Source organism: Diabrotica undecimpunctata, chromosome 3, assembly GCF_040954645.1.
Source record: "Diabrotica undecimpunctata isolate CICGRU chromosome 3, icDiaUnde3, whole genome shotgun sequence".
Classification (NCBI taxonomy): Eukaryota; Metazoa; Arthropoda; class Insecta; order Coleoptera; family Chrysomelidae; genus Diabrotica; species Diabrotica undecimpunctata.
Window position 1 is genome coordinate 31,146,371 of NC_092805.1, and position 18,104 is coordinate 31,164,474.

At 33.4% G+C, this 18,104-nt stretch overlaps 1 protein-coding gene across 1 annotated transcript in view; it reads right to left on the reverse strand.

Annotated features, from left to right (window-relative positions):
* The window catches only part of Flo2 (flotillin-2), a 372,138-nt gene that overhangs the window by 73,212 nt on the left and 280,822 nt on the right, over positions 1 to 18,104 (reverse strand). The window contains exon 2 of the mRNA XM_072525627.1: positions 1,254 to 1,550. Within this exon, the coding sequence (XP_072381728.1) occupies positions 1,254 to 1,550 (297 nt within the window). The remainder of the gene's footprint in view (positions 1 to 1,253; positions 1,551 to 18,104) is intronic.

Below are 18,104 nucleotides of genomic sequence, written 5' to 3' on the forward strand. Positions count from 1 at the left end.
TGTTGATCTTAATATGTCTGTGACTCTAATGCGGCCCCGTATTATATTTTGCGTATGCGGCTAATTTTAATATTAAACATGTTATTATTATTTTTCTGTTTATTCTTAATTTTTAAGAATATGGATACACCACACGCTCTAAGGAGAGCGTGTGGTGTATCCAAAAAAGATCGTATCAGGAATGAAGATATTAGGAGGACAAATACTGTATATTCCAGTGTGGACAGAATTGAAACGAGACAACTAGTGTGGTATGGTCACGTGAAGCGAATGAATGAAGATAGATGGCCAAAGAAAGCTTTAAATTACATACCACAAAGAAGAAGAAGGTTGCCTGGGAAGAAAATGTACGGCACATAATGAGAGATAGAGCCATCAAAGAAGACGAATGGATGGACAGAAAACGATGGCAGTCGAAATGCGAGAGGCAGAGCGGCAGAGGCTGTAGGGACCTCGCTTGTATATATATATATATATATATATATATATATATATATATATATATATATATATATATATATATATATATATATAATGCACCAGAAGTATTTGCTGACAACGTAAGGAAGTAAACGTTAAATATTGGGTTTGCAGCAATAAAAAATGAAACGTGTACTCTTGTAAATTTTTAATCCAAGCTTTTGGACATTGGTTATCTCCTTCATCAGGGAGAAACTTAATGAGGTTGTATCATCAATGATGTTATATAATGTTGATAAAATTTATCACAGTCTGTCATCTTTGTTCAATATAAAACCTATTTCTATATTTAAAATTAAAAAATTACTTTACATTCACAACATTTAATTAGTATAAACACATTCATGAAATTGTTATTCTTAATTTTATTCTATCGCCATTAGTTTTTGTCAAGACAATCCAGTGGTTTTTTTAAAATTTATATTGTGCATAATATGAAATGTTTTTCATATTGTGCTTTTTAGATGAACGGATGATGCTTTCTGATTAGAGAGCGAAACGTCTTCAATAAATAGATGAATTAGCCAACTTCTTTGTCTTTTTTCTCCACCTTTTGACCGAAAAACTCACCACTCTTCGAGTGATCCTTATTTATATACATACATATATATATATATATATATATATATATATATATATATATATATATATATATATATATATATATATATATATATATTCTTAATTTTTATTTTCTTGGTTTTCTTTTATTTATTTATTTTAGGACGTACTTAATGTATAAGTATGTTATGTATTATTGAAATAAAGCTTACCAAGTATAGCTCTCAAATGGCCTTCCAAGGTCTGCAAAACCGTCATCTTGATCTCCTTCACGCTTTTCCCGAGGAATTGTTCTGAAGCAGTGTGCAGTAGTTCATCGGCTTTCATGATCTTGCATTGGGCAACCCCTGAAACGGAGAGAGGAACGCCCTGAGATGTCTCAACGCTGATGCAATGAGGGTTCAGTGTCATAACTTCGAGGGAAAGACGCTGGACGTCGGTGACGCACCACCACGCCCATGACCATCCTCCAACGGTAGTTACACGTTTCGTCGAGCCACAGCATCCACCTGGAAAGAGTTTTTATATTAAATGATGTCAATAAAAGTATTTATATGAAGTTCTTCACTATCATAGCACTCAATGACAATAAGGTTGGTTATTTTAAATTAGGAATACAGTAACAATGATCAGTTTTTTTGTATTTTTCATCTTTCGTATTAAAAATACGTTTTCTATTAAGATATATTTTCAAAGGCATTAAGAATACATTAAATTGGCTTCGATATGACATGGTAAAAGACTACTATGAAGCTGAACCAACTGAATAAAACAATGAAGTTATTCACTGGATTGTATAAAAAACGGGTGTGGCAGTCTAGTGGGACTGCCGGTAGAAGTTATACATACACGCGTTCGCCGTTACAAATTTATATGGGAGTCAATCTGCACAATTATTACATATGTAATGCTATAGGTAAGGGAGAGCAGAAAGAGAAAAAGAATTAGTTATATAGGTATATGGTGCATCGTTTGCTGTATATAAATATTTGACCTGTAATAGGAGTATAGTAAATGAAGGATTGTATCAATATTTTAATGAAAATATATATTTTTATTTTTATATATGTATAAAAGGAGTTGAATGCAAAAAAAAAATTAAACATACTCTGCAGTAAAATTAATTGTTTATTTTGTTATTAATATACAAATTACAATACAATAAATACACTGCAACATAATTCAATATAATAATACAATATAAATTAAAATGTAATATTCATAAGTACCTATTTAAAACTGCCAATATACATAACTTACTTTACGAAGATAAAAATAAAAAACCAACAACTCGGATTATGTTGTAAATTTTCATTTTATTTTAAAATTTATGTTTTTTGCGTATATTGCATATATTTAATAAGATTAACGTGAGGTTTTTAAACATTTCAAAAATAAAAAAGGAAATTCATAATTGGGATTCGAACTCACAACCACCAGCGTATGAACCAAACACGTAAAGGATTTGCCAATTAGACATGACACTAACGGATTTCAAAATTGACAGTTCTCGGTAAAACAGTGATTATTTTGAAATACAAAAGCCTAAAATAATTATAAACGTTTAATTTTAAATAATACAAAACATATCACATAAATAATAATATTAATACATATTATATTATATATAATATTATATATATATATATATATATATATATATATATATATATATATATATATATATATACAATATTATATATATATAATATTAAATATATATACAAAAGGAACATTTTTATTCTCGAGAGAGGAAGAGAGAGAAAATATATCTCCTGTCTCTCTCTTACTCATTATCTTACATATGTAATGGTTTTACAGATTCACTCTCATGCAAATTTAAAACGCCGACCGTGCGTATAGAAGTAAAACTTCAAAAATTATTTGATGCAACCTATTTTTGTGTAGTGTAGTGTTGTTTGTCATATACCTCTTCTAAGTTTTACCTGCAGTGTCCAGTCTGCTTTAGTAATCAATCTTCTCACATTCCCCGAACGTGACCGCAGCATTTAAGTTATTTGTATTGTATGTGGTCAATAGTTGTGTTTTCAACGTTCAGAAATTTGCAGATATCATCGTTGATAACTCTTTCTAGACGTGATCTTCCAGCTGCCTCGTCCAGAAGTCAATTTCCGTGGTTAGAAGTGTTTTTTCTGTTTTGATTTTTAGTGACCAAACTTCGTATGTAACAATAGTTTGTATACTGGTCTAGTATATCCTTGTTTTGATCTCTTATGGCTTTTCTTTGTTACATATTCCTCTCTTTTATTCTTTCATCCAAGGTCCCATTATCTGTCAATTTCATGCCCAAATATTTGTACGTTTGGTTATATTGTATACATAATACTTCATCATTATGTATCAGATCTTCCCTTCTCCCTCCTACAAACATATATTCAGCTTTGTTCATTTTTATCTTCCATTTTTTGTATTCTTCAACTAGTTTACGAGTCATATACTCTAGGTCCTCAGGTTCTTAGATTAATATTACATAATCATCCGCAAAACATAGTGTACTACTACTACTATCGGTTTACATTGTTCTCCGACGCCTTCCGACTCCTAACTGCCATTCTTCTCTATTTAACTATAGGCCTGGAGGGATTTCTCTTTTTTTTCAATTCCCTCTCTCCAGCTTCTTCTCGCCCTTCCTCTTTTTCTTCTTCCTTGTGGTGTCCACGTCAAAATCTGTTTCGGAATTCTGTCATCTGGCATTCTCTGTACATGGCCGTACCATATTAACTGTTTTGTTTTTATGTCATCAACTATTGTATGCTTGACTCCCATCATTTACAAAACCTTCTCTTTCTTCTGCTTCCATGTGCCTTTATTCTGCGTCAATTTTATGTTTCAAAAGATTCCTCCGTTGTTTCGTGTATACAATATTTTTTATGAAGGGATAGTATTTCTCAGTATTATTGAAATGTCCCTTTTCCAACTTATGGTCTAATCTTTCTCTGTATAATTCCGATACACTTTCTTGGTCTAAACTTCTAAGATTGTATCTAATGTTCTTTTCTGTTTCTGTACGTCAGAACTCATCATCCATTCTTGTTTTTTTATCTATCCACCACCCTTCATTTCCTAACCTTCTCCCGCTTTTTGTTATAAAGTGATAAAGATTACAAGTGGCTTTCTGTGAGAGCCTAAAGGAAGTATTACTTAACTTGTAATACTTCCAAGGAGTGGAAAAACTCTTATTTGCGTTTTGTTATCTTATACGTCGTGGCTAAAACATATTTTTTAAATCCGTCCATAAATAGATTATATACACAGAACTAGCTGACCTGGCCACGCTTTGCTGTGGCTTGGTTATTATACGACTGATATTATGTTTAATTTATTTAACAGAGTTAAGTAAATATCTGCGATGGCATCTCCGGTATATCCAGAGAATTTAAAAATTATTTTTGAATAATTTACGGTTCGCATTAAATATTTTGAATTTACAATTAAAAAAATAAGGGTAAGATAAAAAATATCCTATCTCCTAGGTTGGATCAACAAATACACTTTTACAAAATTTTATTACAATCATTTCAGTGGTTTTTGAATATTAGCTTGGACAAACATCGTCACACGAGATTTATATATATATATATATATATATATATATATATATATATATATATATATATATATATATATATAAAGATATGCATTAGTCAATGTAAAAAGTAGGACTAATACTAGAATTAATAACAATGAAATGAAAGAAAAATTTAAAATAAGGTTGTGTTGTATATAAAATTCTACCTAAAATTATTGTATTAACTTAAATTTGTAAGTTTTCATTACGATTCAGTTTAATATTGACATTTATATATAAATATATCCAGTTATTTATTATTAAACTATTTCATAATAGATAACATTGAAATAAAATCGTCGTTGAAACGATGTCAATGCGTGTCCTAATATACGCACAGAAAGAACGCACTGTTTCTTAATTCTACACTATGAAATATTTAAGCAGCCTTGTTCCTTTTCCTTCATGTTCTATTTTCCCAAATTAACAGCCATATAGCATACCTAAATAATTGAAAATAAATAAAGTTTGACATGTTCATGTTGACATTGAATAACAATACTACTAATTTGTGAGCGATTTTTCATTCGAATTTATTTACTGTATTAAGGATGTAAATATTGACTTATGAGTAAAGAGGAAATAAGATTGACTGTTGAAGAACAACCTTGCAGATGGTATTGAAAAGCACTGACCTAATCAACTTTCTATTCATTTAATTAATTTTTCGTTAATTATTATAATCTATTTTTACTTTTTATCGGTAATAAAACCATGATGTATTTTTACAATATTCAATGTCAAGACAACGGTGATAATTACTGTTTTTAAATATTTCACTCTGCTTCAATTGGTTACTGTTGCAATCATTCTTAGTATTTGTATTTGTAGATTTCAATGGAGTCGATTAGCCTCATATATTTTTCCACACTGCGACCTGTAAGATCTTTTGGGACTGCGGCCCTATATCTATAATCAGTCCAACCGATTAGTTGCAGAAAATATGTTCGGTCATTTTTATGAAATTTTGCAGAATCTACATGATGCTCTGACCATTCTATGAACATGGAAAGAACGATTGAAAAAACATTATATATGACCACATACTTTGAAAACACCGAAATCAGGGCATATATTCTATAAGATTGATTTTTTGCGTCTTTATAAAGGGGAGGGGGTCTGGAATCTTCAAAAGACATCTCAGTCCAGGACGCCGCCTGACTGACCTTAGTGCAGGATTCGTTCTTCGTACTCCCGGCGATAGTTCCCGAAGTACTTTAAAATACCCTTTCGTCGCCAAGAATACTCCGAACGCCTACCTGCTACACCAGACCCTTCTCTGTCATCCAGCGATCTGGAAGCGGAATGGCCGCTGTAAGGCCGGCATCACTTCCGAAACACTACCTTCATTTATTCATTCTCCATTTATCCACATCCACACTCCATTCATCTGCAAGGAAGCTCCCTGTCTCGTTCCAGGTAGCGCGTAGAAGACCCTCATCGCTCCTAGTACTGTCTGTACAGTACAGTCTGATTCACGCATTCTATCCCATACAGTCTGACCCACTTTTCTAGCTACAACTTCCAGCAGCTTTCACTCTTACCTCTGCCGTTGGTCCAGCTGTCAGATTGACCCTGAAACTACATCAGTTGGAGGAATCGGTTTCTTTGTCCATAAAAACCACGCGATCAAGATAATAAACATTTAAAGTATATCATCTAGAGTGGCATATATTATTCTGAAACTGAACAGTAGATATCAACTCAAAATTATCCAAGAATACGCTCCAACAACAGACCATACAGACGAAGAAATCGAAATGTTTTATGACGATATGGCGATATGGATATTTATGGCGATTTCAACGCAAAAATAGGTGTAAAAGAAGAAGAGCTAGAAACATTCTTGGGAAAATTCGGTTCCCCAGGAAGAAGTGACAGAGGAGAAACACTACTAGGATTCCTATTCCAGAATAATTTATTCAACATGAACAGCTTCTTTCACAAAAAAGTGCACAGAAGATGGACCTGGGAAAGTCCAAACGGTAGAACAAGGAACGAAATCGACTACATCAGAAGTAACAAAAAACAAATAATGAAATATGTAACAGTACTCAACAAGTTCACCACAAGCAGTGAAATTCACCATACGAGCGAAAGTCCAAATCAACATAAAAAGAGAAAGGAACATAATGATTAAAAATAAATCTCATGGTTTTTAGACACCCCCGTTAGATATTAACCAATATCAGGCACATATCAATAATAAGCTAGTACTGCATGAAACCTCCGAGAACGATCTTAACGACTTAAATAATTGCATCATAAACGCTTTACAAGAAAGTCACCGAGTGCACTGTTCTAAAAGAAAATCAGATGGTAAAATAAATTCATATACTGAAACGCTGCTAGCTCAAAGAAGACAAATGAGAAGCGATAAGAACACTCTAACAGAAATGAATAAAACTGTTTCGAAGGCAATCAAAATTACAAATTGGAGGCCTAGAGCAGACAAACGTAGTAGAGCAAGACCACCTACACGTTGGGCTGACGACATCAGTATGACCAAAAATTGGAAACAAAGAGCACAAAATCGTAAAGAATGGAGGGGTTTAAGGGAGGCCTATGTCTAACATGGACGTGATAAATGAAGGCTGGATGATGATGATGACCACCTATAAAGATCCAATACGAGGTAAATTGGAAGAGGTAAAATAATAGAACAAGAAATTAATTTTAATTATCTGGGGATACAGATATCCAGCTCAAGCAACATGGAAAATAAAATAAGACGCCAAGTTAAAAGTTGGCATCAACATCCAATATGGGGTCAGAAATATTGGTCATAATTTCACTGTCGACAATTCTAGCATTCAGTTAGTAGATCAATTAACGTCTTTAGGCTCCCTTATGAATCCCTCCGAACGAGAACTTATGAAAGAAGAAATCAAACGGATGATAATGCTAGCAAATTAATGCTACTCCAGGCAGAATATACCTAAAAAGCAGAAACTTAAGCCAGAAAACAAAAATAGCAGTAGACAAAACGTTTCTTTTTATCGAAAATCGAGGCTTAACTTTAAGGACGACGAGAACGATAATGACTTTCTTGTTACACGCTACTCAAACTTATTTTCACAGCATTTTGCTCAAAGGAATTATAATAGGACATCGTTGTTTTTAATGTTCGACCACAACTAAGAATTTGAAAAGAACCCAGTTGAAATAATTGAGCGGTAATAACAGCAATGGTCACAAAAATAACAAACGAGGAACTTGTTCAAGTATTTCAAAAATAAAGGAAGGTAAAGCAGTAAGCGCGGATGATATTTCTGGAGAAGTGTGGACAGCTTTAGGAGAGACGAGAACAAGTTTGGCCAAGAGGTAAAGCAACATGCAAACCGCCTTGAAAGCCATAAACAATTTACAAAAGTTAAATATTTGGCCCGAGAGTTCAAGTAAACACTTCAAGACATTCAAGACCAGAATTTGGAGAAAACAACCATAGAGAGAACTGCAGAAACTTGAAAAAAATACTGCTCAGAATTACACAAAGACACTTCAAAAGATGCATCAGTCTCAGAATATAAGAAACATGTAATCAAAGGCTCACAACCAACTAAGAAACAAAAAAAAACAGGGATAGATGGTATACCAGCTGAGAATCTAAAAGCATGGGCGAGATTGGCGTAGATGTAATATTAGATATGTCTAACATGAATGGATGATTCGTACTAGGAGAAGGAATGCGGAAGTAGATACTAAACACCAGACAGATCATAGAAAAAGCGAGGGAACACAGTATACCAATTCTGCTCTGTTTCGCAGATTACACAAAGGCTTTCGATTCAGAAAACTGGGAGTATAATGGGAACTATGTGAGTACCACCTAACACCTAGTTAACCTAATAAGAAACACGTATGATAAAAACTCAGCCAAAGTACACGGAATATATTAAAAAGCGGTCAAAACAAAAAAAGGGACTAGACACGGATGCATACTATCGCCATTATTATATGTACAACATATATTCTGAATACATAATGAGGTAACTCCTAGCAGCGAATAAAGTCGAATTGACTACCGTCATCGAACAGATAAGCGGGATAAGTAAAGTATTCGGACTTCAGATCAATGCAATCAATAATAATCTAGCAGACATATACCAAGTGGCAAATTTCGAAGTAGCCCACAGATTTGTTTACTTCGGCTCTCTGATAACCAACAATGGCGATAGCTCCTCAGAAATCAAGCGTAGACTAGCAATGGACCGACCACAACAGCTAAACTAATTAAAACATGGAAAGACCGAACAATAACAAGGAATACTAAGCTCAAGTTGATCAATGCCCTTATTTGCCTTATTGTTACATAGGCAGCTGAAACATGGACACTCAAAAAAATTGATAGGAATAAGATCGAAGCCTTAGAAATGTGGGTCCATGGAAGAATTCTACTCACGTCCTGGGCAGAACATACAACCAACCTGTTAATTCTGGAAGAGTTTATTATAAAAAAAGCCTATTGGAAAAAGTAGCCGAGCATAGCTAAATTACTTCGGCCACATAGCTAGAAGAACGGGGACTATGGAACTTATGGTAATATGAGGAAAGGTAGAAGGCCGAAGACTGAGTGATCCAACAGGACGGGCAGACCAAATGATGACTCTGGTTGGAAATTCCCTACATAAAACCGTCTATCTGGCATAGGATCGCAGTTAATATAGATAGTAAGCTAATAATATTTAGGGTGTCACCACCCCCTGACAAGGGCTCAAGAAATAAGGAGCATATTAGAGGAAGTCTAGGGGTTGGACCAATTGATGTCAAAACGAAAGAACATAGGTTAAGATGGTTTGGGATGTTTAATTAATTTATTTAAGTGGATAATGTTTAGTATCTACTTATTAGAGTTTCATGGATGTTTGTGAGTAATACTAATAATAATGTGCATAAAACAAATTCAAATTTTATACGGCTTTTACGGAATAAAGAATAATTTTTATTTACCGAAAATAAATTGAAACAGAGTGTATTCGATGTGTAACTTTTAAAATCTGTAACTTTTGTACACAGACAATAACAACCTACCATGTACAATTCCAACAGGTCATGAAGAATTTGTTAAAAAACTGAGGCATATACTAATAATATGTCTGGCAACTTAATTAACGTACAAATGTGTAAAGAACTCCTTATCCTTGTCTGAGGGAGATAAATAGTTCTCTCTTTAATTTCTTCTTTTTCGGATAATTTAATAATATTCGAATTTTTTAAAATAATATTGTTTTAGGATACCTACTACTTGAATAAATAGGAAAACGATTTCAATATTTCTACTTCGCAACTATGAGTAGTTGAGAGCGAAGCAAATTAATTTCTTCTGTAACGTTCTCATCCGCGTGCCTAAATATAAAAAACTTAGTTCTTTAGCAAAGGTCCTGCGTGTTTCAAGGCGAAACCTAAAGGGTAGGCACATTTTATTGATGTGTAAGATTACTCTGACGCAGGAACTAAGCCGTTTTATGTTTTTCTACGAGCTATAAAATTTATTGCTGTGCTTTTAAGACTTACAGGCCTTTGTGTTCATAAAATTTATTATCTGAGAAAAATAAATTATTTTTGCTGTAAATTAAACAGAAATAACTTCAAGGCTTGAAATGTTTTAATCTTTGTTCTCGCTGTTTTTAGTTAAAAAAGTCATGTAAGAATATGATTACTACAATTATCTCTAGGACATAGATAGACATATAATCATGTGATTCACGTTCAAAATTGTATATGAAACAAAAGATTATATCACTTTTATTTTATACAATACATGGTAAAGTGAATGTATCGGACTATCATAAATACTGCTGCTGTAAATAAAGACTTGTGTTTTGTGCAAGATTTATTACATCATCATCATCATCTTTGGCTCGACAATCCTTTGTGGATCCTGGTATGCTCTAAGATTCGTAGTCCTACTTTTCAGTTTCTAGCGACCTATCGCCATCTTCTATGAGTCGGTCTCACCTCCATCTAGTCACCAATTCTGCTTCTTCTTTCTATAGGTGTAACATAGGAATTAGTTATAGTTAGAGTTAGATATAGTTTGTGGTTAGCTTTTTAGCAATTCGTATTGTGTATCCAGCCCATCTAAGTCGCTGGGTTTTAATGAAAGTTAACGACTTCTGGTTCATTAAAGAATTGGTATATTTTGAAATTATATCTTTTTGCGCCACTGCACTTGATCGTTTATAGCTCCAAATATTTTGCGGAGTATTTACGCTCGAATATTCCCAAACGACATTCATCCTTCTGCGTTAGAGTCCATTTTTTTGTTCCATATGTGAGGACCGGCGTCAGCAGTATTTTGTTTATAATAATTTTAGTTCTTCTTTGGATCAAGCGACACAACATTAATTTTTTTTTATTAGAGAAAAAAGTCGTATCCACCAAAAGGTTATTAGCGACGGAACAAAATATAAATAACAAAATTGAATAACTACAGATTATAGAAAATGTTTAATGATCTTAGATATTTAATTATATTATCATAGGGACACTTCTGACCTAGAGCTTCTGCAAGAGAGTTCGAGATATTGCAACGACGTCTTTATTGATCATATTTACCACAATTTAATAAAAAGTATTAATCGAACGTTACACTGATCACATATGGGTGGGTTATTCTTAGTGAAAAGGTAAGAGTGTGTTAACTTGGTATGTCCTAGACGTAGACGCGCATGCACAATTTGTTCACGCCTGTTAAACGTCGATGGAATCCACTGGGAAACATTACTGTTCATCTTATTCAGCTTAGAATTAGTTTGAGAAAACTCATTTCGCCACAAATACAACACTTTATTTTTAAAATAAGCTTTTAAGTAACTGGAAACACACTTGTCTATAGGCTACGAATTTTTTTTTAAGCCCTCTTCTCTATTCGAATTGCCGAATATAGGCCTCTATATTGTACCATGGGGTTGCCATATCAATTATTTTGTACAACACTTTGGCAGATTACAATAAGAATGTTATCGGTTTGAATGAATTTTATTTGGCATGCTGAAACTTAATAGATACTGTACTATTCCATCTAAAAGTAATATATCTACAAAAAACGTATTTATTTTTAAAAACCTATTTAGGCGTTTTTAGTTAATTATTTTAGAATTTACAAACAATAGTATTGCTTGCATAACGTATTAGTGGTAATTTTTATATTAGTATAAGCATTAGTTTTTCTTAAGAAATTCACATTTGTCAACTTGTATTTTAAATCTTTCCCTTAATTTCTCAAAAATCTTCTTAAGATTTACCATATGTTCCTAAAGAGAGGTTGAAAATGTCCATGTAAACTAGATATAGTTCGCCTGTAAGTCTTTTTAGTACGTTCTCCATTACTCTCTGGAATGTTGAGGGTGCATTTTTGAGTCCGAATGGCATTCTCAGGTATTCATAGTAGCCATTTTCAACGTTAAATGCAGTCTTTTAAATATTTTCTTCCTTCATTTCAATTTGATGGTATCCACGCTGCTTTAAATCGAAAAAGGTATGTGGGTGCACTCTTTTTTGACTTAACTAAGGCTTTTGACTCTATTGACATTGAAATTATACTGCACAAATTAGAAGCTCTTGGTTTTCGGGGTCACTTCTTGAACTGGTTAAGGTCATACTTACAACATCGTAAATTCCTAGTAAAAGTAAAAGTCGATAATAAGAAGTCATATGCTTTTAATCTTGATCAAGGTGTACCACAAGGCTCCGTATTGGGACCCTTAATATTTCTTTTATATGTCAATGATTTGATAAATTTTTTAACTGCGGATCATACAGTTCTCTATGCAGATGATTCAACAATTGTAGTTGACGAGTCAACTGAAGTCGAACTCATATCAAAAATGAACTTGGTAGCACAGGAATTTACAACCTGGTGTAAAAGGAACTCTTTAATGGTAAATGCAAAGAAAACTATTTGTATGCAGTTCTACTCGCGCTGCAAGCCATCCCATGATTATAAGATTACAGTTAGTTCTGAGGAAATACCTTTTAGTGATACAACATTATTTCTCGGTAGCATTCTAGAAGGTAATATGACATGGGATGAAAATGTTACTAAAGTCTGCAAAATAACTAATAAGGGTTACTATGCGATCCTTCAGTTGAAAACTATATTTAATACCAATCAATTGATAAGTGTGTACAATGCATTGGTTTATTCATATATGACCTATAATGTTGTTTTGTGAGGAAACTCTAGGAACTCTTCTAGAGTTTTTATAACTCAAAAGAGAATTCATAGATTGATATTCAATATTGATAATAGACAATCATGTCGTAAATATTTTATTGAACACAGACTTTCCATGCTTTACATATTTATAAGTGTATTATTTACGTCAAAACTAAATTTCAAAATTTTACCCTCAACTCTGACTTTCATAATTACCTGACAAGACACAGGAGGTTGATAAGCGTGTGTAAACACTCCACAACTCTTTTTGAAACTAGTCCTGATTTTACAGGATCTAAATTTTACAATTGTTTGCCACTTAATATGAGAAATGAAAATAATATCCAAAAATTCAAAAATAAATTAAAATCATGCTTGATCTAATTATGCGTTTACAACCTAAATGATTATTTTGACTTAATAAAAGACTACAGGAAATGAGGACCGACGGGTTCAGAGACGCTCTATATCGCATATCTTTTTTTTATATTAATCTATATTTTTGTTGATTATGTTTTATGTAATTGTCCTATATAACTTGTTGATTATGCTTTATGTAACTATATGACTTGTCCTATATCACACTAGAATATTCTATTCTATTCTATTCTATAAGAATAAACTATTCAATGCCTAACTTGTTTTTAATTTACTTTTGACATCCTAAAAATTATATGTCAAATATAAGTGCATTTAAATTTTAACTCACTCTGTGTCTGGTTTTGCCTATTATTATCTAATAATACATTTTCTGATTAGAAATTGAATCATTTAGTAAATTTTTTGACAAATAGGCTTAAAATACATTTAAATGTCTTTCATTGTGACAAATATTTTCGGGTCGCCGGTGACCCCACCTTGTGAAAATCGTTTCCCCAATTTTACCTTGTTTTTTCTAGGGTTAAAATTAACGGAAAAGCCAAACCTGGTACAAAACTCATGACTAAACATTACAAGATAAGATATTCAGATAATTTCCGGACTGTATTTAACAGTGTACATTAACAAGAAATTAACAATGGACCATTTCAAATTCTTCGGCCGACTACCGCTAGGGACGGCTAGAACTTCTTTGAATGAACGAAAACGTGCTAGTGGTCACGTATACAGTATTGTACTTTGGAGAAAACTTTCCATTCCTTGTTTGGTATTTCACACAAATAGTTAAGTCACTTGTAACAAAATTACCGATTCATGTACTTGATAGGAGAATATGGATCAGATTACACAACTGAAAATGCTTTAAAGTATTAACTATTACTGTTTTGGTATAAAACATTGAACGTGATTTGATTTTAAGTCGTTATCTATCTATGTTATCTCAGATCTGGATATCTAATGTTCCCTTCGATGTTTGCATGAACTTGACCTAATTTTTCTTATTTTTCTTTTGTTCTTATACCTTAATGTACGCCAAGCATGTATTCTCATATTTCTCATGTTTTATTATTTCTTTTTTTCTCATGTTTTTTTATTTCTCATGTAAATACTGTCCAAAACTTTACAATATTAATGGTATGTAGGATATATACAATAAATCTCTCGGGTTCTTATTCCTGTTCGTGCGATAGGCTTTTCGATTTTATGATTACTAAAAAATGGAATAGGGAATACTAAGGGCTCCAAAAACAATTCCACTCAAGAAACATCCAAAAAAGAACTAAAATTATTATATACAAAACACTGCTGAGGCGGGCTCTCACATATGGGCAGAAACACGGACCCTAACGCAAAAGGATGAAATACTTTTGGGAATATTCGATGGTAAAATACTCCGCAAAATATTTGGAGCAATAAACGATCAAGTGCACTGGCGCAAAATATATAACTTCAAATTATACCAACTCTTTAATGAACCAGATGTCGTAACGTTCCTTAAAATACAGCGACTTAGATGGACTAGATACATAACACGAATTCCAGACAACACGATCGTTAAAAAGCTAACCACGGGATCACCTCGGCCCACGGCGAATAAGGTGGTTAGATGGGAGATAAGAGCGACGTAGGAATATTAAAAATCAGAAGATGGCAACAGGTCGTTAGAAACTGAATAGAATAGCAACGAACCTTGGAGCATGCCAGGATCCATAAAGGATTGTCGATTCAAAGATGATGATGATGACCAAATGGAATGGAAAACATTATTTTGCATTTATGTATAAAAGCTTTCATTGTTAATTAATTTCCTATTTCTAGTTTTATGATTTTATTTGCTTTCTCCATTTCAATCTTGGTGTTTAGATCTCGGACCTCTCCTCTTTACACCTTTTTCTTAGTCTTCCGTTCTATTTTTATCCCCAACTTTGCTGCAGTCCATAATGTCTAAAATTTTGGACTCCCTTAGAGTCCTCCATATATTTCAAGTTTCATATTATAACTATTATAGCTGACTTGTTTTGTTTTGATTTATTTGGTTAGTTTTTCTCTCATATGTAATGCATAGATCACAATTTATATTATCTGATATTTATTTGATTGCTTCTGTTTTACTCTATTAGAATTCGAGTTTTGTCTGAATGTTTTTGACTTTTGACCATCCTACATCCTAAAATATTTCTCTAGCTTGTGTTAAAACGTAATATATGATAAATAAATGAAAACGCGAGATATCAAAACAACAAAATAACCCCCCGATTTTGCAAATTATTCTTGACTATAGCCTGTCAAGATATCTAACACTCATTAATATTCAGCTCAGCATGGTGCTATTTTTAGAGGTGTGGAATTACATAAACAAGAGATCATTTCATAAAACAGGTAGATCCCTTGTTTATGGAATTTCACACCTCTGAACCATAACACCCTGCTGAGCTGAATATTCATTAAATATCTTGTTAGACTTTAAAAAAACTTTTTAATTAAAATGAGAAGTTTACCATAACCCTGTATATAATCGAAAGACATTAACATACATGATATGAATTCTTGAACTCGCCAAGGTAACGGAATTTCTTCTAGTCGGTCAGCAAATTGAACAAACACGCCGTAAAAGTGAATTCCACTTTCTGTTTGCGTTGTCCGACTGAGACGATGGACGTTTGATTATTAACGGTAAGGCCACACTTTCAGAAACTTCCGCATACGAGGTGTCTCAAATACAACCTGAAAGAAGGTGACATATACTGCCGATGATTTTATCCGTATCGAGAATTAAAATTTGTCGAAGTAGTATTAAGAAAAATTTTTATTGTCTTGTTTCATCCATATATGTTTTTGGCAAAGATGTTCTGTCCTTTTACAGATCTCTGTACAGTTTCTTAAAATCGTCACTTAATTTTATCAGAGGTTTTCCCTTTTTCCTCTTGTATTCATATGACCAATATATTTACCTATCCCTTATTTGAAAAATTTCATAGATTTGATATAACATCTATCACTTCCGTCACTTCTCTGAACCATTCATTTCTCTCCCTTCTGTATGTTTGTTAATTTGAGTTCAACTTTCTACCTTAGTTTTCGGTTTCGCTAAATAATCCTTGATGGGAAAAGAATAATTAACCTAAATTGGAATTGTGCAGTACATGTTGCAAGGATAGACGCATGGACTAAGAGAATTATCGAGTGAAGACTCAAAGAAAAACTTCTTTAGAAATATATTTACGCATATACACAAACTGGATACAAGATAGAAAGATATGGAACGATTCAAGGGATGCTTAGATGTCTCTTTAGAGCCTGTTATTGGTCGAATTAAGGTTTTATAGATTCTCATCTTTGTATTTTGGTGGACATTTTTAGATCGAAATATATGGGGGAGGGCAAAATAAGCTCTATTTGCCTACGTTATTCTCTTCCATATTTCTCCATCTTCTGATCCGTCGGCATATATTTCTATATAGATCGGATAGTTTGATTAATGATATTTTTCCACTGGTCGCGGCTATCTGTTACATTTACTGCCTCAGTATACCTACTGTTTGTTGAGAAGCTTTTTCGTAATGTCTACCTGTGAAGATATGCTGCGTTGACATTGACTCTGAGACCTTCCTTGCACCACCAACTACTCCATTTTGTGATCGCTGCGACGGACATAACCAAAGAACTTAAAATTCTAGAGTAAATAGTACTAGAGAGACGGTGATTGGGTTTAATTTCATCTAGAACCGAGATATTCGTGCGGCGGGCCGTCCATGGAAATCAAAGCAGTCGTCTCAGAACTCAAAGACCAGAGTTGAAACGAGTCTCTTCTTGTTTGTCATCGCAATGTGATGATCACGCCAAACCCCGTTTAGTTCAGTCATTTTTGCTCTTGGTAGTTGTATGCGTCTTCGAATTTCGGATTCACAACTGCAGTGCTGTGTTGTAAACTAGAGCTCCAAAATATATCATAAAGGAAATTACATCGCACTCGACAATAGTTCGGGTTTCAGGAAAGTGTTACTGGTGATCAATAACCATGATTTTGGTTTTGTTGCAGTTAACCATGAGTCCAAATTTAGCACTTTCTACCTTAAGTTTTTTTAATAAGTTTTATTCTTCCAGAAGTAATCTCTTCTGGAGTAGAGGCTAGCCGTGTAGTGTCGTCTGCGAAAGGCAAGTTAGATATCTTGACACCGTCTAGGTTTACTCCTACCATCCAACTATCCCAAACTCCGTGCATTATGAACTCTGTATATATGTTAAATAATAAGGGAGATAAAACGCATCCTTGACGAACTCCCTTCCCCAAAGTGCATTCGTCAGAGAGGCATCCGTCCATTTGAATATATGCCAGGTTATCTTGATACAGTTTGCTAATAAGGCGAGTCAAGTGTTTAGACATAGAATAGGTCACCCATTGTCGTCAGTGTGTTCCATAGTTTGTCCCATCTAACATTATCAAAGGCCTATAATCAACAAAACATAAATATTGGGATGTGATATTTTCTGGCTTTTTCTATGGTGTTTCTTACATTAAGGATTTGTCCTCTAGTACCTTTACCCTTTACGAATCCAGCTTGCCAGGTGCTATTTGACAACTTGTGAATTTTTTTAGACGATGTTGGAGGATATAGAGGATCACGTTACTGGCGTGTGATATAAGAGCTAGTTGTATATAGTTGCTACTATTATTTATTGGACCTTTCTTATGTAGAGGTATGATTATACCTATGATGGTATCTTTCTCCAATCCTCAGGCCAGACGCCTGTGTGCCAGATTTCATTACACAATCGATGAAATATTCTCACTCCACATACCAGAAGATACTTTAAGACATTAACAGCAATGAAATCAGCTGCTGCTGCTTTGTTTAACTTCAGTCTTTTCAGAGCAAATTCAACCTCGGAAAAGAGGATGTCAAGTTCAGATTAAAAGACTGCATTTTGTCG